The sequence below is a fragment of the Mucor velutinosus genome, assembly GCF_035048745.1.
Source record: "Mucor velutinosus strain NIH1002 chromosome Unknown tig00001563, whole genome shotgun sequence".
Classification (NCBI taxonomy): domain Eukaryota; kingdom Fungi; phylum Mucoromycota; class Mucoromycetes; order Mucorales; family Mucoraceae; genus Mucor; species Mucor velutinosus.
In genome coordinates, this window is record NW_027041904.1 from 3,502,985 (window position 1) to 3,524,058 (window position 21,074).

At 41.5% G+C, this 21,074-nt stretch overlaps 7 protein-coding genes across 7 annotated transcripts; 5 read left to right on the forward strand and 2 right to left on the reverse strand.

Annotated features, from left to right (window-relative positions):
• Positions 1 to 3,415: 3,415 nt before the first annotated feature.
• On the forward strand, positions 3,416 to 4,441 carry ATC70_009767 (uncharacterized protein; the record flags this gene model as incomplete). The annotated part of the gene is made up of 1 exon (XM_064828995.1): positions 3,416 to 4,441. The coding sequence occupies one exon, from the start codon at positions 3,416 to 3,418 to the stop codon at positions 4,439 to 4,441; it is 1,026 nt and encodes a 341-aa protein (XP_064686197.1).
• Positions 4,442 to 5,052: 611 nt separating this feature from the next.
• fas2_1 (fatty acid synthase alpha subunit Lsd1) lies at positions 5,053 to 7,243 on the forward strand (the record flags this gene model as incomplete). The annotated part of the gene is made up of 5 exons (XM_064828996.1): positions 5,053 to 5,457; positions 5,537 to 5,750; positions 5,815 to 6,464; positions 6,522 to 6,713; positions 6,773 to 7,243. 5 exons carry the CDS (start codon positions 5,053 to 5,055, stop codon positions 7,241 to 7,243), a joined length of 1,932 nt encoding a protein of 643 aa, XP_064686198.1.
• A 262-nt stretch (positions 7,244 to 7,505) lies between these two features.
• On the forward strand, positions 7,506 to 9,215 carry ATC70_009769 (uncharacterized protein; the record flags this gene model as incomplete). Its single annotated transcript, XM_064828997.1, has 5 exons — positions 7,506 to 7,602; positions 7,676 to 7,775; positions 7,827 to 7,986; positions 8,069 to 8,822; positions 8,887 to 9,215. The coding sequence occupies 5 exons, from the start codon at positions 7,506 to 7,508 to the stop codon at positions 9,213 to 9,215; spliced, it is 1,440 nt and encodes a 479-aa protein (XP_064686199.1).
• Positions 9,216 to 9,560: 345 nt separating this feature from the next.
• ATC70_009770 (uncharacterized protein) lies at positions 9,561 to 11,893 on the forward strand (the record flags this gene model as incomplete). The annotated part of the gene is made up of 3 exons (XM_064828998.1): positions 9,561 to 10,151; positions 10,210 to 10,465; positions 10,533 to 11,893. 3 exons carry the CDS (start codon positions 9,561 to 9,563, stop codon positions 11,891 to 11,893), a joined length of 2,208 nt encoding a protein of 735 aa, XP_064686200.1.
• A 537-nt stretch (positions 11,894 to 12,430) lies between these two features.
• On the forward strand, positions 12,431 to 13,165 carry ATC70_009771 (uncharacterized protein; the record flags this gene model as incomplete). The annotated part of the gene is made up of 3 exons (XM_064828999.1): positions 12,431 to 12,695; positions 12,759 to 12,965; positions 13,038 to 13,165. 3 exons carry the CDS (start codon positions 12,431 to 12,433, stop codon positions 13,163 to 13,165), a joined length of 600 nt encoding a protein of 199 aa, XP_064686201.1.
• Positions 13,166 to 15,371: 2,206 nt separating this feature from the next.
• Positions 15,372 to 17,505, reverse strand: TCB2_3 (Tricalbin-2; the record flags this gene model as incomplete). The annotated part of the gene is made up of 5 exons (XM_064829000.1): positions 15,372 to 15,524; positions 15,576 to 16,642; positions 16,703 to 16,774; positions 16,834 to 16,954; positions 17,014 to 17,505. 5 exons carry the CDS (start codon positions 17,503 to 17,505, stop codon positions 15,372 to 15,374), a joined length of 1,905 nt encoding a protein of 634 aa, XP_064686202.1.
• Positions 17,506 to 18,057: 552 nt separating this feature from the next.
• On the reverse strand, positions 18,058 to 20,598 carry ATC70_009773 (uncharacterized protein; the record flags this gene model as incomplete). Its single annotated transcript, XM_064829001.1, has 2 exons — positions 18,058 to 20,440; positions 20,489 to 20,598. 2 exons carry the CDS (start codon positions 20,596 to 20,598, stop codon positions 18,058 to 18,060), a joined length of 2,493 nt encoding a protein of 830 aa, XP_064686203.1.
• Between the last annotated feature and the right edge of the window lie 476 nt (positions 20,599 to 21,074).

The window sequence follows — 21,074 nt, forward strand, 5'->3', positions numbered from 1 at the left end:
AGACAGATTAACGAAACAACTACCCGAGATAGGGACCAAGAAGCCGCTACCAGACATAATAAACCAAAGAAGCAGACAGCAGATATAGCAGAGAAGTGATGGCAGCAGCACCCACGTCAAACAGGCAAAAAAAAACTATCGAAACCTAATAAACAAATTCGATTAGTGCTTGTTCTACATCTTTCTGTGCTCGTTATCGAATGGTACTTACTGTATTCCACTTCAAAGAAGCAGTATCAAGTACTTTTGACTGTGCAAGGCCGTGTTATCAGAAGCTAGAGTGTTATTTTCAATCAAAAGGGTCCCAAAACCAGTATGGTTTGATACTAAACGTGTTTTGCAAAAAGGATGATAAAAAACGATGGTATGGAAAAATGAGAGGGCGCCTATCCGACGTCACGACCAGTAAACTTGGTTTCAGTTCTCTGCCGTAGCAGCCGTGATTGCGGCAATTTAATTTGAAATTGTGCAGTGGTATTTTCGTGTTCAAACTTGACTTGATCTCACATCCTTTAAATGTTTTTGCTAGATTTGACTATGAAAGTTGTCGTCGAGACACCTTACTTTCTAATGCATTTTTAGAGAACTAAAAGAGCGGCATCGCATAGTGTTGATTGCATCCAGCTTTTAGGCCGAAAATAATGAGCAATTTGTAAAAATATGAAAACAGGTTTTCTGTGAATATGTCAAGATCTAGCATATGTAAGCCTCATAGAAAGAGCTTCTAATGTTGCATTTCATCTTTACGATTAATTTGACCTAATATGTATCATAGGAAAAGTCTTCACTTTTGGGGTGAAAAACGCGATCGTTTGATTTTCAGGAATTTTCCTTTACAAATACTCATGAAAAAATGAGGATTTTCATGAATTTGCAATGACCTAAAAAAAATCGAGATAAAGCATCAGTAAGTAAAGCATAGCCAAGAAGAGACGTTTGGCCTTATTCCTGGCGTCCACAAAGCTTTGTAGCATCAGTTATTCGTGCTTCAAAATGGCTAAGTATGGACAGAATTTGGCCTAAAATTAAGGCGTAGTATGCTATGCTGCCAAACAAGTAAGTAAAATACATTTCTGTCTAATGTCCTTGATGTCCTGTATTGTACGGAACTCAATTTTTAAGTTATGAACGCTTTTATTCTAATTCTGACGATCAGATCTTTTTGAGATGTTCGAATAATAATACAGTGATTTTAAAACGTGGGCGTCAGTGATAATATGCAAGTTTGAATCTAACGACTTGCTCGGATTGAACAAGACGCTTGTCAGGTCAGTAGGACACTTTAATGGTCTTACACAACAGAGATATTATGTTTAGTCATAAAACTAAGCTTAAAACCTATTCACAATAACGCTGGACAATTATAATCAGGAGAAAAATGGCTGATACGAGGCAGGCCAAGTCGGTGTCAGCATGATTAAAAGAATTAAGCAACAAAACCCTGTATCAAAGTTGAGCGAACAGAGATTTATGATACCTACATATTCTGCGATACAATAATAGCCATCAACAGATTATAGTAAAATCGGGTTTAAATAGTTTCACGGAGCAACACTGCCGAAAAGGTCATCCCCCTCCAAATTGTCAAAAAACGATCAGTCAAGGTCAATTTTTCTATAATGGCACAAATAAAATGATTTTGTGCATTCTTACTAGCCAGCACCACGCCCTTTATTTATCTTATAGAGTACCATATGGATGCTTCTGTTGTTGTGCTATTATTATTAAAGGAAAACATGTTGGTTTGCAACTGTGAACTCTAATATAAGTGTTAAACCCCGATTTTTGAAAGGGAGAATCGCAGTAGGTGCCCCAACGAGGTCATATTCGGTGGCGCAAACACAAGGGAGCACAATCTAGTTAAAAGAGAAGAATTGTGGTTGAATTGGCGGTTGTACATATAATAATGCATGTCAAAAGGCTAGTTTTCTTTATATTAGTTTCTATATAACAATACTCTCCTCGCGTAATTATTTGACGCCAATGTGGCGACTGAAAATCACTGTATATGTCTCCGGGCCCCTCAACGTAAACATAGAATGGCCCTCCTGATATAATGGTAAAGAATTGAAGTGCACATCAAATGGAACCATACATGTCAGTGATACTACAGCCTGTACATACATACGCCTGTTTTACGGATATTTTGAGGGATTATAAAGGAAAGTAAGTACTAAATAAGCAGCCTTTATAAAATTATCTGTAGCAGTATATACTACAGTATGTAGATCCACGAATTAACAACTATCGTTTAAAGTCTTACCTAAAGCTACAGCATCAATTCTGACGTGGCTACGCTGCCGAAAGGTCAGCCTAGTAAAATTGTGGTTAATGAGACGTAAGAATGCGTTATGTGCTGTTATTGCTGTTTTTTTCCATTTTTTATTATTCATTATTCAATAACAATATCGAAACCCTCAACTCACATTTTATCGCTCAAGATCTCCAAGAGACGGCTACCTAAAAACAAATTGAGGAAAGTAATACGTGCTTCAAATTGATATTTTGACTTGTTAAGAGGATGCCCCCTACTGAGATAGCTCACCCAGTCGCGGTATTTTGATATGCCCAAAAGCAAGAGCAATACCCAACATTGATGTCTTCTCCACACAAAATCTCGAGGGAAGACGAAAATGCAAGCTAGCAACTGGAGATTGTGAAATGCATCATCAAGTATGCTAGACTAACATCATCTGAGGATACTTGGACAAGAACAGGCGTGTATATAAACTACGTCTGTGTTCATACCCTATTTCGTCTCTTCTATTGTCAAATAAAATCCAATACTTTGCGTAGAGAAGGTAAGCAGATTCATAAGAACAAAGGCTAGCGCTAACAATAATGTAAGGAAATAACTGCTGCCTTAATGAACTTGTGGATACGACAGTTGTCATTTTTGTAGCATCTGAGCTTATCTACGTTACTTAGAACTCTGGCCTACTGGGTTGAACAATTGAACTACACGCGATCGAGAATGTTATATTGGGAACTCCTTACAAACTGCATTGACAACTTGATACAACTTGATAAAAGCCATCTGTCTGCAAGGCTAATACAAGTTTCCGTGTTAATTAATCTACCATGTATTAGAACAAGCTGTTAGTTTAGGCAGCAGCTATGTTCCAAAGCAACTTTACATTTCCATCATGTTCTCATTAGCTAAATCGTAGATGACTATAATAAAAAAAAAAAGAATGATACATACAAAAAAAAAAAAAAAAAAAAGACATCTGAAGCTGGTTATGGTAGTTCATGAAGAAACCTGAAAGATCTGGCTGGTACCTGTTATAGTAAATCGCGTTGATTCCCGCAATAAAAATTGATTGTTCATAGATTCCTCCCTCTCTTCCTTTCTTCCCTCATTCTCTTCATCACCGCGCCATCCACCTTCTTCTTCAATATTTATACGACGACAATGTTGAATGCATCTTTATTATCTGAAGAGATTTTGATCTTGATTATATCTCACGTCGGTTCGCTCTCTCAACTGCAAGAATGCAGACTGGTATGCAAAGCGTGGTGTAATCCTGGTTTGATAAATATGCTGGGTCAGGAAATTACCTTGCGATCAGAATTAGGCATCTTTAGGCTGTATGATCTGTTGGTGAGGGAGCCATCAAGAGGCCACTTGGTCAAGCATCTTGTATTTAATACTGGAGACAGCTGTTCTTTTGTTCTCAAGGAGTTGCTTTCCTTGATCCTGACGCCCACTATCGAAACCATCAAAGGAGATGTCAGTAATGAAGACTTTTACATCGAATTCAACAAGGTTATGGAGCGATGGCCCAACAAATTTGAAAAGTTACGCCAGATGACAAGCTGCTACGAGGTTACGTTCCCATATTTTGACTCACTCTTGCATTTTAAAGACACTCTGCAAACAATGGTATTCAACATTGGCGAATACTCTGAAGAAACCGCTTATATCTGTGCCAAGAATCTTACGCAATTCCTACATTTAAGGTCGTTCAAAATGGAAGGATGGTACCAACGATTGTGGGATATGGAAGAAGTTCTGAAATACTGCCCTTACATTGAAGAATTATCGCTCAACGTTCATGTCGAAAGTAGCAACGTCCTTGAACCACCTGCTGTAAAAGACTGGACCGAGTCAGCTGTTGAACAACAGTACAATTTGAAGAGACTCTCCATTCAAACCAATTGCCCTGCTGACTACATGCAGTACCTCTTTTACAAGTACCCCAACATTGACAGTATCAAAATCGACATTGAATTGGATGATGAGTTTATCGACATCAACATGTATCGCATCGCACATTTGATCAGAGATATCCCCAACAAGCAAATTGTGTTCACTGTTGGAACCGGTCTCGACTTTAGAGAGATTGTACAGAGCTTACAAGCGTACCGTTATAATGTCATGGTTGAGTCAGCGCATGTGAATGGAGACTTTCGACTCGTCTTGTCTCCAATGATGTGAAGTACTATCGTTCGGACCATTCAACGTTTGCTTTTTTATAATCGTTATTTGTCATACACCACATATTCAATCACCCTTTAAAAAAAAAGCTTGCCTATATTGCAGATAAAATCATCAGAAAGGGTTTAAAGTCATAGTAGCAATTATCAATTACATGGCCAAATGAGCCTGCATTAGATATCTGTATAGTACATTGAACTGACACTAGCAGTAACAATCAATATGACAGCAGGGACAGTGCCAACTGAAATTCGAGTATTGACAGATTTCATGCTTCAACATGATGCTACACAAAAGCAGAGCCTTGTCGAATAGGAGAAGATGATTCCAAACGCTCCGAATTTCTGTGTGTGATGGTACACACAGCCAATTCTAAAGAAGCAAGACACATGCAAATAACCTTTAATTGGATCCACTGCATTCTCTATTTCTTACAGTCGTTTACCAACCAAACGTCATTTTAACCATTTTGTAATGTAATAAGAATTAAAGGAGAAGAGCAGTTTCACCTCTCTTTTCCCTCCTTTCCTCTGTGGTTTTCAGGCCCTCTTTTTCTCTTTTTCTTTCTTCGACTTTGGTAAAAAAAAAAAAAATCACTTGAATAACAAAGCATGACATTATTCTTACAAGAAACCGCAACAGCAGCAGATTTATTCCATCCTCTCAGCGGCAATCCTACCAGCAAAAAGAAGAGAAACAGCAGGTCGCTCGATTTGATACCCATTCATCCAACAGCTACACCCACAGGCCCTCTTGCAAGATCCACATCCGCTGTAGAGATTAAGATTTTGACTCAAAACATTGGTAATCAGAGCATGCCAATCCAGAGTACCGATGGAGAAGCATCACTTTCTGCCGTGTTGCCTAATAATTCAAATAGCACAAGTCCAACATTGCCAGCAGCGTCCAACATGAGCCCAACAAGTGGGAGCTTACTATTCAATTTTGGACTTTCGACAAAATCATGTTCTCCAAATTCAAGGAAACAAAGTGTTTGTTCTTCTATCATACAGAAGGTTAGTTGGAGTTCAAATGAACAAGATGTTGCTGTCTTGTGTGCTCCTTAAATTTACTCCCCATACCGCCGCATTATAGGAGCCTTCAACTGAATTTAGCAATAATGGCAGTAGATCAAGAAGAGGATCACACTTTTCGGCATTTTCAAGTTTTACAAGAACGAGCAAATCTTCCGCAAGTGGTACCAATCCACTGAAAAATCTAGTTTCACGATCTACAGGCAGTTCCTCGCCTTCTGCTGACAGTAGCTGGACCAGAAGGTATTCTGTTGGTGCACCATTGAATAATCCAGGTGAGCATTCAGTAGGGCACTGCACTGGTCATGTGGAATTGAATTGACCATTGCCGCCATGTAGATGCCGCTATAGCAATGCACCCATTGAACCAAGTTGGTTGTGACAACCCTGTGCCAGCAAAGCCCATCTTGCCCATGGGCCTACAACAAGAGATCAACCGATTCGCCATTGATGGATTTGCGAAAAAGTACTTTTCAACACACAAACGAGGACTGTTCAGACGAAAAGTGCCCATGACAGAGATGCTGAAATGGACCAAAGAATCCATCAAACAACCATTGATCATGATGAACAAGGAGCTGTACAAGGATGCCTACAAGTGCTTCAAAATGATCCAGATGGTCATGGGCGATCGACCCCGGCCTCGTTATACCAACGATATCGAAGATATACAAGCTATACTGACATGCGGTATTACAAAGGGCCAGATGAGAGACGAAATCTACGTGCAAGTGTGTAAGCAGCTCCACGATAATCCTAGTGGTGAAAGTATCCGCAAGGGATGGGAAATCTTGTGTATCATTAGTGTCACTTTCCCTCCCTCTAAGAACTTGGAAGCCTATCTTACGGATTTCGTGCAACAGAATCATCATGTTCAGGAAAACCATGTTGATATCATGAGCCAGCATGTATCTGCTAAACTGAAAAGAGTGTGTGTGCGTGGTGCAAAAGGAAAGGTGTTGACCAGTGCAGAGATCAACCGTGCCAAGGTAATCCATGGTATATAACATGTATGGGCTTGTTCAGAGGACTGATTAGACGCACAGGAAGCGCCGTTCAAGCCCTCAGTCTTTGGTGAATCGCTTAGTTTCATCATGAAATTACAGCAGGGCATTGATCCTACATTGCAAATACCTCAAATTGTGCCTTTCTTGGCGAATGCTGTTCGTCAAACCAATGGCCAGCAATCAGAAGGCATCTTCCGAGTGCCAGGCGATGCGGATGCTGTTACTGATCTGGTAGTGTATTTGCTCTTTCAAGTGTGAGACACTGATTTACTCATTCTCTCGACCCTTAGCGTGTGCGTATTGAAAATGGCAACTACGATGCATCCGGCATCACAGATCCCAATGTCCCAGCTTCACTGCTTAAATATTGGCTGCGAGATTTAGCAGAACCCATCATCACATCGGAAGACTACGACGACTGCATAAAATACGCAGAAACACCTGAAAAAGCCATTGAAATCATCAACAGATTGCCCGACATAAATCGACGTATTGCCCTGTTTACTATCAGTTTCTTGCAAGAATTCACAGACCCTGCGCTGATCAAACACACGCTAATGAATGTCAATAATCTGGCCATGGTATTTGCTCCCAATTTCCTGCGCTGCCCATCCGAGAGCTTGACAACCGTGTTTGAGAATTCGAAATACGAACAAGCCTTCTTGAGAACCTTGATCAATGAAATGACCATTGATGCAGAAGCCTGTGCCTACAATCAAGATGGTTCAAAGGCTATTGGTCTTCATTCTAATGAAGCATAATCTAAACATTAATATACCTCCCTTTATTATTTTCTTTTCGTTTAATCATCAATATATGTCCTTTTTAAACACATTATAACGTGGTCCCTAAGAGTGTATAGGTTGTGTGATACAAATGCTATCAGTTTCCAGAAAACAATCCTCTATCTTATCAATAGAGACAGATTCTTTATCTTGCGTCTTCTGCCACAAGTATATATATATATATATATATATATACATGTAAAGTCAATGTTGAGCTCATTTCTCCTCTTTCTGTAGAATGATTCTCAAGTCATCATTATCCAAATTTACACCGCAAACTGTCATCAGTGCCTCTATTGCAGCATTGACTGGCTTGAATGTGGGATGGCACATTAGTACGTTATTTTAGTTTCATCTATTTATGCAAAAATTAGACTAACATTGCCTCCTTTTTGTATATCCAAACAGGTGTGCCTAATATGCCTCAAAATGTAATTACGAAATGCAGCGTTGGAAAATGGAGTCCCAATCAACTACCGGCCTGTTTGCCAATGTCTGATTCAGTCTGGTAAGTGAGAATGCGATTCACATGGCATAGCAGTAACAAACATCCTCACAGGGGCACTACTATTGGTGCTTATGCGCTGGGCGGCTTGGTTGGCAGTCTATCAAGCAGATATCTCAATGATCGCTTTGAGAGAAAGACAAACATGATAATTGCTGGATTCTGGATGATGTTGGGCGGTATGCTTTCTGCCTTATCCATCAATACGCCCATGGTAATTATCAGCCACGCTACTGATTCATATTTCAGCACGCTAAACTCTATGCATTTTGTGAAAACATGGCATCATCTACAAGTATGCTCTAGGTCGAGTATGTGTGGGCATCTCTGCTGGTGCTAGTGGCTCCAGTGTGGGTATCTATGTATCGGAAATTGCAACCACGGAGACACGTGGTGCTCTTGGATGTCTTTATGAATTGTTCTTGAACTTGGGTATTCTATTGACACAGGTAGTAGGTCTGTATATGAGCTTTGTGCCTGTTTGGAGGCTTCTATGGGCCATACCCAGCTTATTGACAGCTCTTCAAATGGTAAGCTTATATTTGTTTTGTGTGGAGTCGCCTCGCTATTTGATTTCTGTTGGAAAAGCAGAGCAAGCAAAGGCAGCATTGTACAAGCTGCGAGGCAAAGCGTGCGAGGTTGAATGGGCTGAACTCGAGTCATCTTTCTTGGCACATTCAGAGAATAGGACAATCTTATCCATCAAAGAGCTGCTGCTCAAAGATAAGCGAATCAGAAACATGGCACTGGTCGTGTGCATAATACAAATGTACAATCAAATTGGCGGTGTGGGCCCAATGTCCATTTACAGTGTGGGATTCTTGACCAAGGTGTTCCAAGGAAACGCAATGACAGCGACTACAGTGACCTTGGCCAGTTCTGCTGGAGCTGTGGTTGCTACCTTCATATCTGCCGTCTACATGCATCGAGTGGGAAGAAAAGGCTTCATGCTGATATCCACTATGGGTATGACAATAGGCTCAGTGTTTCTCGTCATTGGGTCCGTATCACCCAATGCAATGGATTTAGCACCCTTGTCCATTACGGCATGTAAGTAGCGTCGGTACAATTGCGGAATAATAACCGGCCATCTCACATGTGTCATTGGAAATAGCCGTGCTCTTCGTTTTCACCTACAGTATGGGATGTGGTGTCGTGCCTTGGATGATTGCTCCTGAATTATTGCCTCTAGCTGCTCTGCCTTCGGGCTCTGCACTTGCTAATGCCTGCAACTGGCTGATCAATTTCATTGTGAATACAGTCTGGCCACCAATGAATGCAAGCCTTGGAAAGTATAGCTTTGTGGTGTTTGCCGTGATCAATTTCCTGGGTGTGGTCTTTGTATGGTTCTGTATGCCAGAAACAACAGGAAAAGATTTGGATACGTTGGCTGATGTAGAGCAACCGGATATCAAAGAAGATGGTGATATGCCATACTGCTAAATAAACTAAATGTGTACCTGAATTTTTGATGAGAGCGGATCAAACTATTTGAAACTCACAGGGCAAAATTACAGAGCTTAAAAATTACAAGCTATTCATTTCACTCTCTGTAAAAATATACCACAATCATACAATGGACAGTGATATATATATATATATATATATTGTGTTACACCACTACCCACCTTTGATCGATTAAACTACAAGTTCGAGGATTTTACTTTTGCTAAATGGAGCAATTTTAAAGTTATGCGATTTGATTTGCTCAACTTAGGCACACCTTGCCCAAAAAGCTTTAATTTTCACATTCTTATTTTTTCATTTTCCTTCTTTACTATAAACAAAATGGACAGACTTCTTTTGAGCGAAAATCTAACACCCACCACACCGCCCTCGTTGGCAGCATCTACGCTGCTGTCTGATTCACTGTTCCCTCCTCGAAAGCCATCGTTGATGGACCCAAATGAAGAGGAAGAGACATCTGAACTCATGGACAGTGAATCAAAAACGGATCCATTAGCGACACAAGTATGGAGACTCTATACAAAAGCCAAAAACACACTGCCCAATGGCTCTCGGTTAGAAAACTTGACCTGGAGAATGATGGCCATGACACTGAATAAGAAGAGAGCAGCAGAAGAGCGGCAACGGCAACAGCAACAGGAAGAGGACGACAACGAAGACGATGAGAAAAGCACCCCAATGCCAACCATGACTAAATCATCCTCTTCCTCACCCCCTGCGCCAGATGATACAGTTGGCCTCCTATCGTCATCTGCTCCGCCTTATACAATGGACTTTGCAATCGAAACATACTATCATCTGCAACAGCAGCAACAGCAGCAGGCATCTCAGCAGCCATCACATCAGAATCCGTGGCATGGCAATGTGTTGGTGCATGGATCTTCTCGTGTATCATCTCCATTGTATGAAAAGGTGAGATGCATAAACATAATACACATAGAATGCTATTAATCATTGTACATGCAAATAGTCGGCTGCTTACGAATCACCTTATTTACCTCATATCACAAACAATAGTATAACGATACCAATGGATGAAGACAAGGATGAGGACATGGACCTGAATCCACCCGTAATGAACGCAGGCGCATTAAGTTTCGAAGACATGCTGACAATGTATTATCAAGACAAAACCATAAACAATGTCAACAATATAACGCCATCATCGCCCACACCATCTCCACTGCAGCCAACAACAACAACAACAACAACACAAAATCACTATGGTAACTAATTATTATATATTTAACTTGTACTCTATAATTTATACTCACGTAATTTTTTTCCCAGCAGCTTTAAGCTCATCGGGAGATTCCGCCGTTGGTCACACTGCAATTGCTTCTGTGTCTACTGCTGCTGCTTCTGTTTCTGCTGCTACTACCATTACCACACAACAAACAACCATCTTGACGCCTGTCTCCACTCCTTCTCCGCCTTCTATCAGACAACAACAACAGCAAACATCCGCCAAATCAGCCACCACAACCACGCAATGCACCAACTGCAACACCACAACCACACCCTTATGGCGAAGAAATCCAGAAGGCAAACCGCTTTGCAATGCGTGTGGTTTGTTCCTGAAATTGCATGGCGTTGTTAGACCATTGAGTTTGAAAACAGATGTGATCAAGAAACGAAATCGAAACAATGGCAACAATAGCGCATCTAGCTCGACAGCATTGGCCAACAGCAACAGTATAGATTATAAAGTTAATAAAAATAGTAATAATATGGGTAGAGGGGCTGGTTCAGAGGCATTGATGGCATCGAGCGGCGGTGGCTCTGGAGGAAGACCCATCATGTTTACATCTTGGAGTGCAAATGGAACGAGTGGACGAGGAGCTGGAGGAGGAGGAGGAGGAGGAGGAGGAGGAGGAGGAGGAGGAGCCATCACTAGCGGATCTCACGCTTTGAATAAACGACAAAGAAGACATTCATTGACAGAGGAAAGCAAGAGATCAGTAGTGGAAAGCGTAAAAAACAGCACCAAACCTGAACAGCTCGGTCAAATCAAGATTAAACCCGAGGCAGCCATGGTGATTTCAACAGAGTCCTTGCCTGATCATCATCAGCCATCTTCGCCAGTCAGTCTTGATGGCAGTAGCAGTAGCAGTGGTGGCGGTGGAGGGCTTCGACAGGTATTACTATCTAAACAGCAGCAACAAGCACAGCATCAAAGACATGGATCGTTTAGTGGGTTCAGTAGCACATTCTCTACATCTACCAGTGCAGCGCCAAAAGGGATTCGAACCATACTACCAAATAACAGCGTTGCTCCTCGATCAGCATCAGTTCAATACGGAGCTTCAGCTCCCAGTGTCAATTGGATGGGATTGATGGCCAAACAGCAACAACACCAAGAACAACAGCAACAACAATTGATGCTTCAGCAGCAACAGCAGCAGCAACAGTTGTTTGTAAATATACAGCCTACTACTACTATCAACAAGACCAATGTGCCCGCGACAACAACCTCGAATGCCACTGCTAATAGCATGGCTGCACAAACATTTCCATTACTCACCACCGATCAACTACAACACTTGATCATGCTTCAGCAAGCGGCGGCGGCAGCAGCAGCAGTGGCTGTGGGTAGCAATACTCAAAATGAGGATAACGAAGCCTCTTGCGCGATGGATCAAGATCAAGAGTAACATGTTCAACTCTGTCTGTAAATACCCCCCCTCCCCATTCCTTATCCATATGCACATTATACCATTTTATTAATAAACACGTTTCTTCATCAAAGTAATATCGAAAGCATGTCAGCTTCAAGTCGCCATGACATGTTTGTGCCTCTTTATTAAATTTCTAGGTGAAAAAGGAGAATGGATGCACTGATTGGCAGGAACAAAGGGAGCTTATCATCCAACATGATCAAGGAGGCTTATCAAATTACATGTACATTTTTTCCTCGAGCACGTTAACATTTAATTTGTTGGGAACATGAAAGCGTCATAAAGCATGGCTTCTCGCACCAAACTGCAATGAATGTTTTAAACCAATCCTAGGCCAAGGGCTATTTTTAAAAGCGAGAGATCTAAAATAGTGATGCTGTATTCCGAGGATGTTGATTTAAAAATATCATTCATCATTTACCCTGTTCCGCGGTGAAAAACTGCATATATAAACAAAGTAAGTTGCTTTACATGTATTCCTTTATTACATTACATTTTCCATTCAATTCATCAATGCCTGCTTCCACTACTACGGCCACAGCTACCACTACTACGACTACAGAATATGTGTTCTTCGAAGACTCTCTGTTTGAAGACAAATACCTCTCTCCTGAGGTGCAGTCCAATCTACATGAAGGCTACAAATTATACCCTCTCAGAGCCAATGATTTCGAAAGAGGCTATCTTGACGTTTTGTCTGTTCTGACCGAAGTAGGTGCTCATACTGCAGAAACTTGGAACAGCCAGTATCAATTCATGAAGAAGCACAATGATACTTGTAAGTGTTTTGTTCCATCTAACCAATGTCAATATGCTAAACATGTCGTTGTACTACTATTAGATTTCACAATTACTATCACGGATGAAAAGACCAACCGCATTGCAGCTACTGGTACTATCTTGATTGAGCATAAATTTGTGCACAAGAATGGTCTTGTAGGCCACATTGAAGACATTGCTGTCGACTCGTCTCATCAAGGCAAAAAGTTGGGTTTGCGAGTCATTGAAGCACTCAAATACATTGGTGAAAAGACAGGCTGTTACAAAGGTAAGCTCATAAAAACCCCTCTCTGCATTTTCATCAAGCAAACAGCTCATCTGTATCTGTCATCTCGTCTAGTCATTCTGGATTGCGCTGCCAAAAACATTCCCTTTTACGAGAAATGTGGTTTTACCCCAAAAGAGAGTCAAATGGCTTGGTATATCCCATCCTCTGCTCCTGCTCAACAAGAGAAATCTCATTTATAAATCATATACACTTTACTACATGATGATACCCCCCCCCCCTCCCATAATAAAATTTTAATTAATCAAACAGCATGGAAAACAACTTGATGCCTGATTATTTTACGAGCGTGTTATTTTATTGAACGTGCCGTACCGTACCTCTTTTTGAAAACAAATGGGAGTAACAGAGGGGACGCTATTGGAAGATGTGCCATGATATCAACAGTATGAACATTGACTTTGCTACATATATACCTTTTACTTGTTATACGGCAAGCATATACCCCAACCAGCCCTGCTTTGTCCATTCCAGCTGTAAACGCACAATCGCGATTTGATTCATGGAAGTGCAGATGCAACAGGTTAGTTAGAATTGCCTTGCTCATTCGAATAATTTTGGATTGCTGCTGTAATCACTCGGCAGACAAGGTTATTCACGCTTCCACTCACTGGTAAGTAGTTCAAGGTTTTTGCTGGCAAGAAAGAGATCGATTCGCCGTTCTTACCCTATGGTTCAAGTTACATGGAGTTCTAATACTTGAAGTCAAGCTATATAACAGTTTCATTGTGATTTCGCCTGTTGCTAGATTACTTTATCGCTAAAACCGCACGTTGGTCGTGGATAATTTCTTAGCAGGAATCTTTATAGAATCAAAGTTAAGACGGCTTCTACGCAAAACTATTGCGGCATGCCCATTCAATGACGAAATCCTATTTTCCTTACTAGAATTAGATGCTTTATCTACATTTTATCATACCTATTAATTTATATGTGTATTGCCCTAACCACCCTAATTACCTTTTGTTGGTCGTTCAGATGCATTTGAAGCTGTATTACACTGTTCATGCGACATATTTTGTTGCAACGATTACACCTTGGCTTGTCGACTTTATTCCAGTTGGGAGATCAAGAAACAGAAGAGAGACTACATCACTTGTATAAAATGTACCTACAGATCATAATAGTGTACAAATAATTGAATTGGAAAGAATCCATTATGTAATACTTGAGATGTAATATTATAATATGTTGCAAAAACATGCATGGCAAACTCTCTGTTGACTGGAGTACGGAACATGCACCCATCAAGGGAACACTTCTTCAGGATACGCAACGCTATTTTGAACGAGTCAAACCTTCCTAAGAGTACAATGTCTAAATCAATCAATCAAGAAAAACGAGAAACGGGAGTAAATTTAATCTATTCAGCTTGATTTTATTGTCACCGTTCCACCTCACTAATAAACTCTACTAAACTTGTCTGTTCAACATTCCATTATTGATGACAAACATCTGTAAACGGCTTAATGCTTTGAATCTGCCACTTCGTTGATACTCTACATCTTTGCCAATGAAGGCAACCTATATAAAAGCATAGAGTATACACGCATTGCCTTCTACCGCTTAAATACCATGTCAATCGCAGCGAAATTCAGGTGGATTCAAGCAGCAATTTCTCGTGTTAGAAGCCGTTTGAAACCGTCAGAATAGCACCAAATAATTGCTTTCAGCTAGCACTCAGCTTCTGACACCTTTCCACAACTTTTTTGGGATCATTGAAAATCGACCAAAAACCACACCAACATCACGAGGGATACCTCATGGTTTTCATCGAAAATCAAACGATCGCGTTTTTGACCTCCAAAACGAAGACTTTTACTAAGGCATGTATTGATTCAAAATGTCTCTATAGATCCGAAGCAACTCCTGAAACTTTATTTCTGAGACCTTTATATGTAAAATCCCAACATTTTGGCCAAAAACCTCATTTTATATTTTCTAATATTCCTCGATAAGCTCATTAAAAACACTTTTTTTAATTAACACCATTAGATGCGCATCGAAAAATACTCCAGAAATGCATTAGGAACTATAGGATGATTAGCATGCTTTCTATAGTCGAACCTGGCAAAATAGATCAAATCGAGTCCAAAAGATTCAGAAATGAACAAATCAGAAGAGAATGTAAAGTGGAGATTTAATTAATTTTGGCGAACGGCAATATCAATGCCCTTCAACTAAATAAGCTTGAAAAAGAGACAATGGATGATTCATAGAAAGATGGTATGACCTTGCAATTAAAAAATTGCAATTGTGTATATAAGGTTGCTCAATCCAGGGGGGGGGGTTAAATGCACAAATGATACCAAAATGACATTTGTTGTATTCTTGGACTCATATAATTTGTGATCACTCAGCTGTATCTGGATCATAACATCAATTGTTTTATTTGTGTAATAACGATTTAGCATAACGCAAACCACATGCATTACATAGCTCTTTGGGTCCATTAGGCCCTTTTCGCCACTCTGGAGAATCCTTTCGCTGACATTTGGCGCACATTTTAGGCCTATCATGGTCATTGTATTTCGTCTTTTTCTAATATCACATATGAGAATACAGAACCACAGTCATATCTAAACAACTTACCTTTCTTCTCTGCTTATTGGGATTGTTGTACTTGTCTAGTTGGTCTCGTAATCGCTTATTAGATTGTTGCAATTGATGCAGTTCGTATTGCCAGTTTGTGGTTCTGAAGGACTCGAGCTCAGCAAACATATTATCATTGATCGAGTCGGGAGAGAGATGCTGTGAGGGTATATAGTTGTTCAATGTGGGCGGCTGTGTTGCCGATGCAAGCTTCACTTGCAACAGTACAAATGGAGGTTGATTGCTGCTGTCACCCGAGTAGAAGGTGCTTGTCACTGGCACGTAGCTTCCCTTTGAGTTGAGGATGGTATGAGAGACGGTAGCGACACCTCTTACTTCCTTGATCACTTTTAGTGCCTTTGTAATTTCAGTAATCGAGTCGTTTTCCACGTACTGATAGATAGACTCTTGCTCCAATGAATCGTTAGTAAAGCCCACCACATCTTTACAGGTAGACGTAACATGCAAATAAAGGCCTGCCAGAGACAGTTTTGCCCAGTACTCCGCACCACCTTCCTCGCCCTCCTCTCCTTGCTGATGCATGACTTGATGCCTTGATAACCTGTATACGGGTCTCTCTCTTCCAGACATAACCAGACATTTTCTTCCTTTACTCTGATCCATGTGCAACTTGCCGCGGCAATCGATCCACATATAGCCAGACAGCTTCCTTCTTATTCTAAACAGCAGGTTAATCATCTTGTCTGGATTGGAGGTGGCTTCTTTGATTTCCCTCATGACGGGTATGATGTCGGAAGGATGGCAAATTGAACTGAGTGAATTTCCTAATAGTTTCTCTGGCTCGTATTCCAACATGGAGGCACTCGAGTTGGATACATACAAAAAGACGCCTTTGAGCGATAAGACGTGTATGAAATCGCAGCTTTGGTCCAGTAACAGCTGGTTCCATTCCTTTTGTATCTGTTGTTCGTTGAAGCCTGGGTCGTCATACTCAATCCGAGTCGCATCCAGTAAGCTAATAATGTCTGTCGCTGTGTTGGAAGTAGGGATCTCACGGAAATAGTCGTCCATAGAAGAGTTAAAACCTAGCAAGTTGTTTTCGTTTCCTGCAACACACACATGTCAGGCGCTTTGAGCGTAGTTTTTGAGACATTCAAGTTTTTTACCTGCTACACCTGTCAATCGATGGGATGGTAATACGCTTGTGTTTTGATGATAGTTGATCAGATATGTGCCATCTATGTGTCACAAGCATTAAACGAGAGCGCCGCTTACAATGGTAGTATATACGACTAACCCTTCATTTTCTCCAAGATGGAGTTGGGCTGCTCCACAAGATCCACCTGTAAACCCACAAAATAGTCCACTTGGCCATTGTCACCAAGAATCGGTATCACGGTAACCAAGTTGACAAAAGGCTACATAAAAAAGACGATCAGTACACATGCGCAGATTGCGCCAAAATGTGCCATTTTACCTGTCCACCTTTGCGATAATTGATGATACTGGCCTGGTGCTCCTTTCCTTGGTTCAATTGAGCCTTCAAATGGTAGACAGCTTGATTGTCGGTGTGCTGGCGTCTTGATCCACAGGTAACCTGGCCATCGGGGCTCTGTAAAAACCTGCAATTCTTGCCCACAATCTCGTTGTTGGTGTAGCCCGTGAGTCTCTCAAAAGCAGGCGAGCAATAAATGACAGGACAATCGTACTGCTTTGCATCTGACACAACAAAGGAGCAGGATAAGTCAATGGGACCTAATTGGATTTGTGGATTGGGTCTGTTCATGAGTCGTGATAAGATGTTGATCATATCAAATCCTGTGTTTGAATAAACACCCGCAAGCGGTGGACTCATGATACTTGGGTTGACATCTTTTGAAAGCATCGATGGTGGGGAGCTGGCGGTTGTCAGTGTAGCAGTCGTCATAGTGGTCATGGTCGTATCAAACGAAATAGAGTCATTCATCATGGTAAATGTTTCTGGTTAAAGTAAAAAGAGAGAGAGAGAGAGAGAGAGAGAGAGAAGACACAAATTGCGCTTCTCTCCCTTTTGTGTTTTGCAGGATCTGGTTGTAATAGCACCGATGCTCGATCTGTAGGTTCCATTGGTCATGGTGTCACAGTCCTACATAGGCGAACGTCCGTATCGGGTAATACGCTACTCCTTACTATGGACAACTAGAATGCTGATCTGAATTCAGTGTCTATTCAATACATTACAGCAGGACTTGCTGTCTTGATCTCCAGGCATAGGCAGTAGCGAGCAAAAGTGGCCATCCACTTTAGCAAGGCGCAATCACTACCTCCAATATTGACTGGACCATTCTTAGCGTATGCTTACATGGCAAGTATTCCTCAAACGTCGATGCATGGTAATCTCATCCTCCGCAAACAAAAAAAAAAAAAAAAAAAAACCAACAATAGAAGCCTTCAGAAACTTGTGGTGTTTTGATGAGTGGTAGATGACACGCTAGATATACAAATCACACTAGATATTTATTCAATTTCCATGGTATACAGTTTAAGAGACAATGCCTCGCAGCAAGCCCTCTTTGCTAGTCACCACAACTTCTCTGCCCCCAATGACATTGACATCAATGCCTCGTACTTGCTGCGTAGCAGTAGTCGTTTGGCTGCTCTCCTGCTGCAGTGATGAGCTCCTTTTTCCTTCCACCTGCTGCTGTGCAACATTCTCGACAGTCCCAGTAATCTTGCCTGTCTCAATGTCCATGACAGTGACCTTACCATCTTCAGTCAAGAGGAACAATGACGTATACAGTACATTATAAGCCGTGTACTTGACTGGTATATCTTCAGAGGGTTGTTGTCGCTGCTGCTGCTGCTGCTCATCTTTGTCAAATGTATGCGATAGTAGCATGGATTGCAATCCTTGGGGTGGTGAGTAGGGTAACATAAATTGCTGCGGATGGTTCTTCTTGTTGTTGGTATATAGACTGTGTTGAATATGATGGGTGTTATGCTGTAAATTTTGATGGTGGTGGTGGGTCAAGTCGATAGAGAAGTCGTGTTGAGAGAGTAGGTGCGACTGGTACTGTTGCTCCAGTATCATCTGAATGGCCAATCTTGACAGTTCCTTGGTGCGTCTGGGCCACCATGTGAATCGTTGCGTCAGTTCCATCATGAGGCTGTCAGATATATTCTCTTCTGCTTCGTTGTAGCTTTCAATCAAGGGGTCCCATTGCACCTGTAGCAGATAAGATATATCCCAAACTTTGATCTCGAGTTTATCTCGTTGATTATCGCTGCGATTATCTCCTACTGCAATTAGACGGAATCCATGCTGAGCCAAATCTTCGCGGTTGTATTCCTCATGTGCGTCTTTTTTGCCATCAGAAGACATCCAGTGAGGTGGTAATACAAGTGTTGATTCCAACCCCCAGGGTCGCACATCCACAGGCACCTCCACCGTATCCGCATCCTCCTCCTCCTCGCCATCCCCCTGCTGCTGTTGCTGCTGCTCCTGTAAATCTTCATTGCCAGGTCGTCGATTCAGATGGAGTGGTGGTAATACAGCGTGATCCAGTTGATCTGCTGCTGCTGGATTGGCACCCACAATGCTTGTTGTTCGGCGTATGACTGTAGCATCCTCGGTAGTCTTCCAGGGCAGCGAACCCACTTTGATCCCAAACCGCCAGTCGTAAACAGACAGTTCATCGTCTTGATAACTTCCAGTGCATATCAAATGGTTCAAGTGAGGAGGATATTTAAAGTGGATCATACAGCTAACATCTGTGCCGAGTCGTATGCAAGTCAGCATATCAGTTGCACTTTCAAACAAGTAGCGCCCATGGTTGATGGGATGTCCAAAGCCCAAGTAGGAGTGGAATTTCTTTGATATAGCCACAAGCTGATTTGAGTCGGTGTCCCAAACGACAGGCGTCGTTGATGGATCCAGTATGTTGCGTTGTCCTCGTATATCAAATTGAGCTAGTTGCACACAACCTGTGATGTTGCGTTCAAAGATGGGGCCAATAGCAAGCATATACACTGTAAAGCGGGAGTTAACATGGCTGGACGGGGGCGTCGCTTGTGCTGATGGACATATAATCTTCATCCAATCTGCTAGAGGCGAGGTGCTGGCATCTTGTGGAGCATCATTGCAATCACCATCATTCGACTGACACCAAGACGTATCAGAGAACAGAAAAACCTCTCTGCCCAGAAACAGATCCTCCACTCTGACATGAGCCACACATTGGGTTGACCCATCATCAAACAGCCGATACACAAAGATAGCCTTCCAAATATCCACTCGATCTTCAAATTCCTCTTGGTTTGGCGGCTGTTGCTGATCCAGGCCATTCATGAACGCAATGCCCACAGCCAGTGTAAAGAAACGGGCCTTTTGAATACCTTTTCCATCCGCAGTTGGCATACGAATCGACTGAATGCCAATGATTTGACATGTAATGTTGGAGGGCGTCAGGTTCAGCTCAAAGGTGCGAATGAGTTTCCATGATGGGTATTCCCAAAACAAAATCTTGTGCTGCGATGTTCTACTGAGTGTGTCTTTGCGATGCTTGCCGGTAGCTACAATGCCAGTTTTATCGATACGATCAATGTCTACCACAAGAGGATCTTGTATCCAAAATGGCAGCTGTTCTTCTTCGTCTTCGTCTTCGTCTTCGTCTTCATCCTCTTGATCGACTGGCTCTTCGATAGTGTCTTCTTCAAATCTTCGTTTACGACGGCTCACAAGTAGCTGCTCTTGCACAAATTCAAAGCTAAAGTTTTCAGTTGCCTTTTGTTGTTTTACAAGGTGAATCATAAAGTCTTTCCAATCGATGAGTCGCTTTGAATTGAACGAATATTCAACTCGACTTCCCCATACTGGATACCTTGATAGGAATGCATTGTACCATAGCTTGGGATCATCGATAAGCCTGCGATAATGTGAATACGATAGCTCATTACAAGTGATTGGAGTTTACCTGTTGAATCGCTTACTAACTTGGCTCACTCGAATCAATGACTGCACATCATCCACAAGCACATTGAATATACGCAGCAGTATCTCGTCTGGAATTTTATGCATTTGCATCTTGTTATATGTTGTATTGAATGGTATGACCGGGAACTACGGGTTTTCAAAAGGGTTTGGAAAAACAAAATAGAAGAGAGAAAGAGAGTGTTTATATTTAATTTTTGTACAGTCCGGCCGTTTTCATAGCCTTGATCGCTCATGGACCTAAAAAAAATTGGCTTGGGTGCGCCCATTAGCTGTTTAGGTTTGGGACCTATAATTTTGGCCATGTCATGCCCTTTGTGTGATTCTGAGTCGACCTAAATTAAACATATTGTGCGTAATCTCTCTCTCTCTCTCTCTCTCTCTCTCTCTCTCTCTCTCTCTCTCTCTTTTTCTGTCTCTTTTAGACAAAGATCTGCCTTGATCAGCATCATGTCGTTTGTCGTTAGACTCAAATTTTCAAGCTATGGAGAGGATTTAAGGTTCTCACACCAACAAAAAGACGAGTCAATGAAATCAAGGAATCTTTCCTTCCTAGAGGCACTTGATAT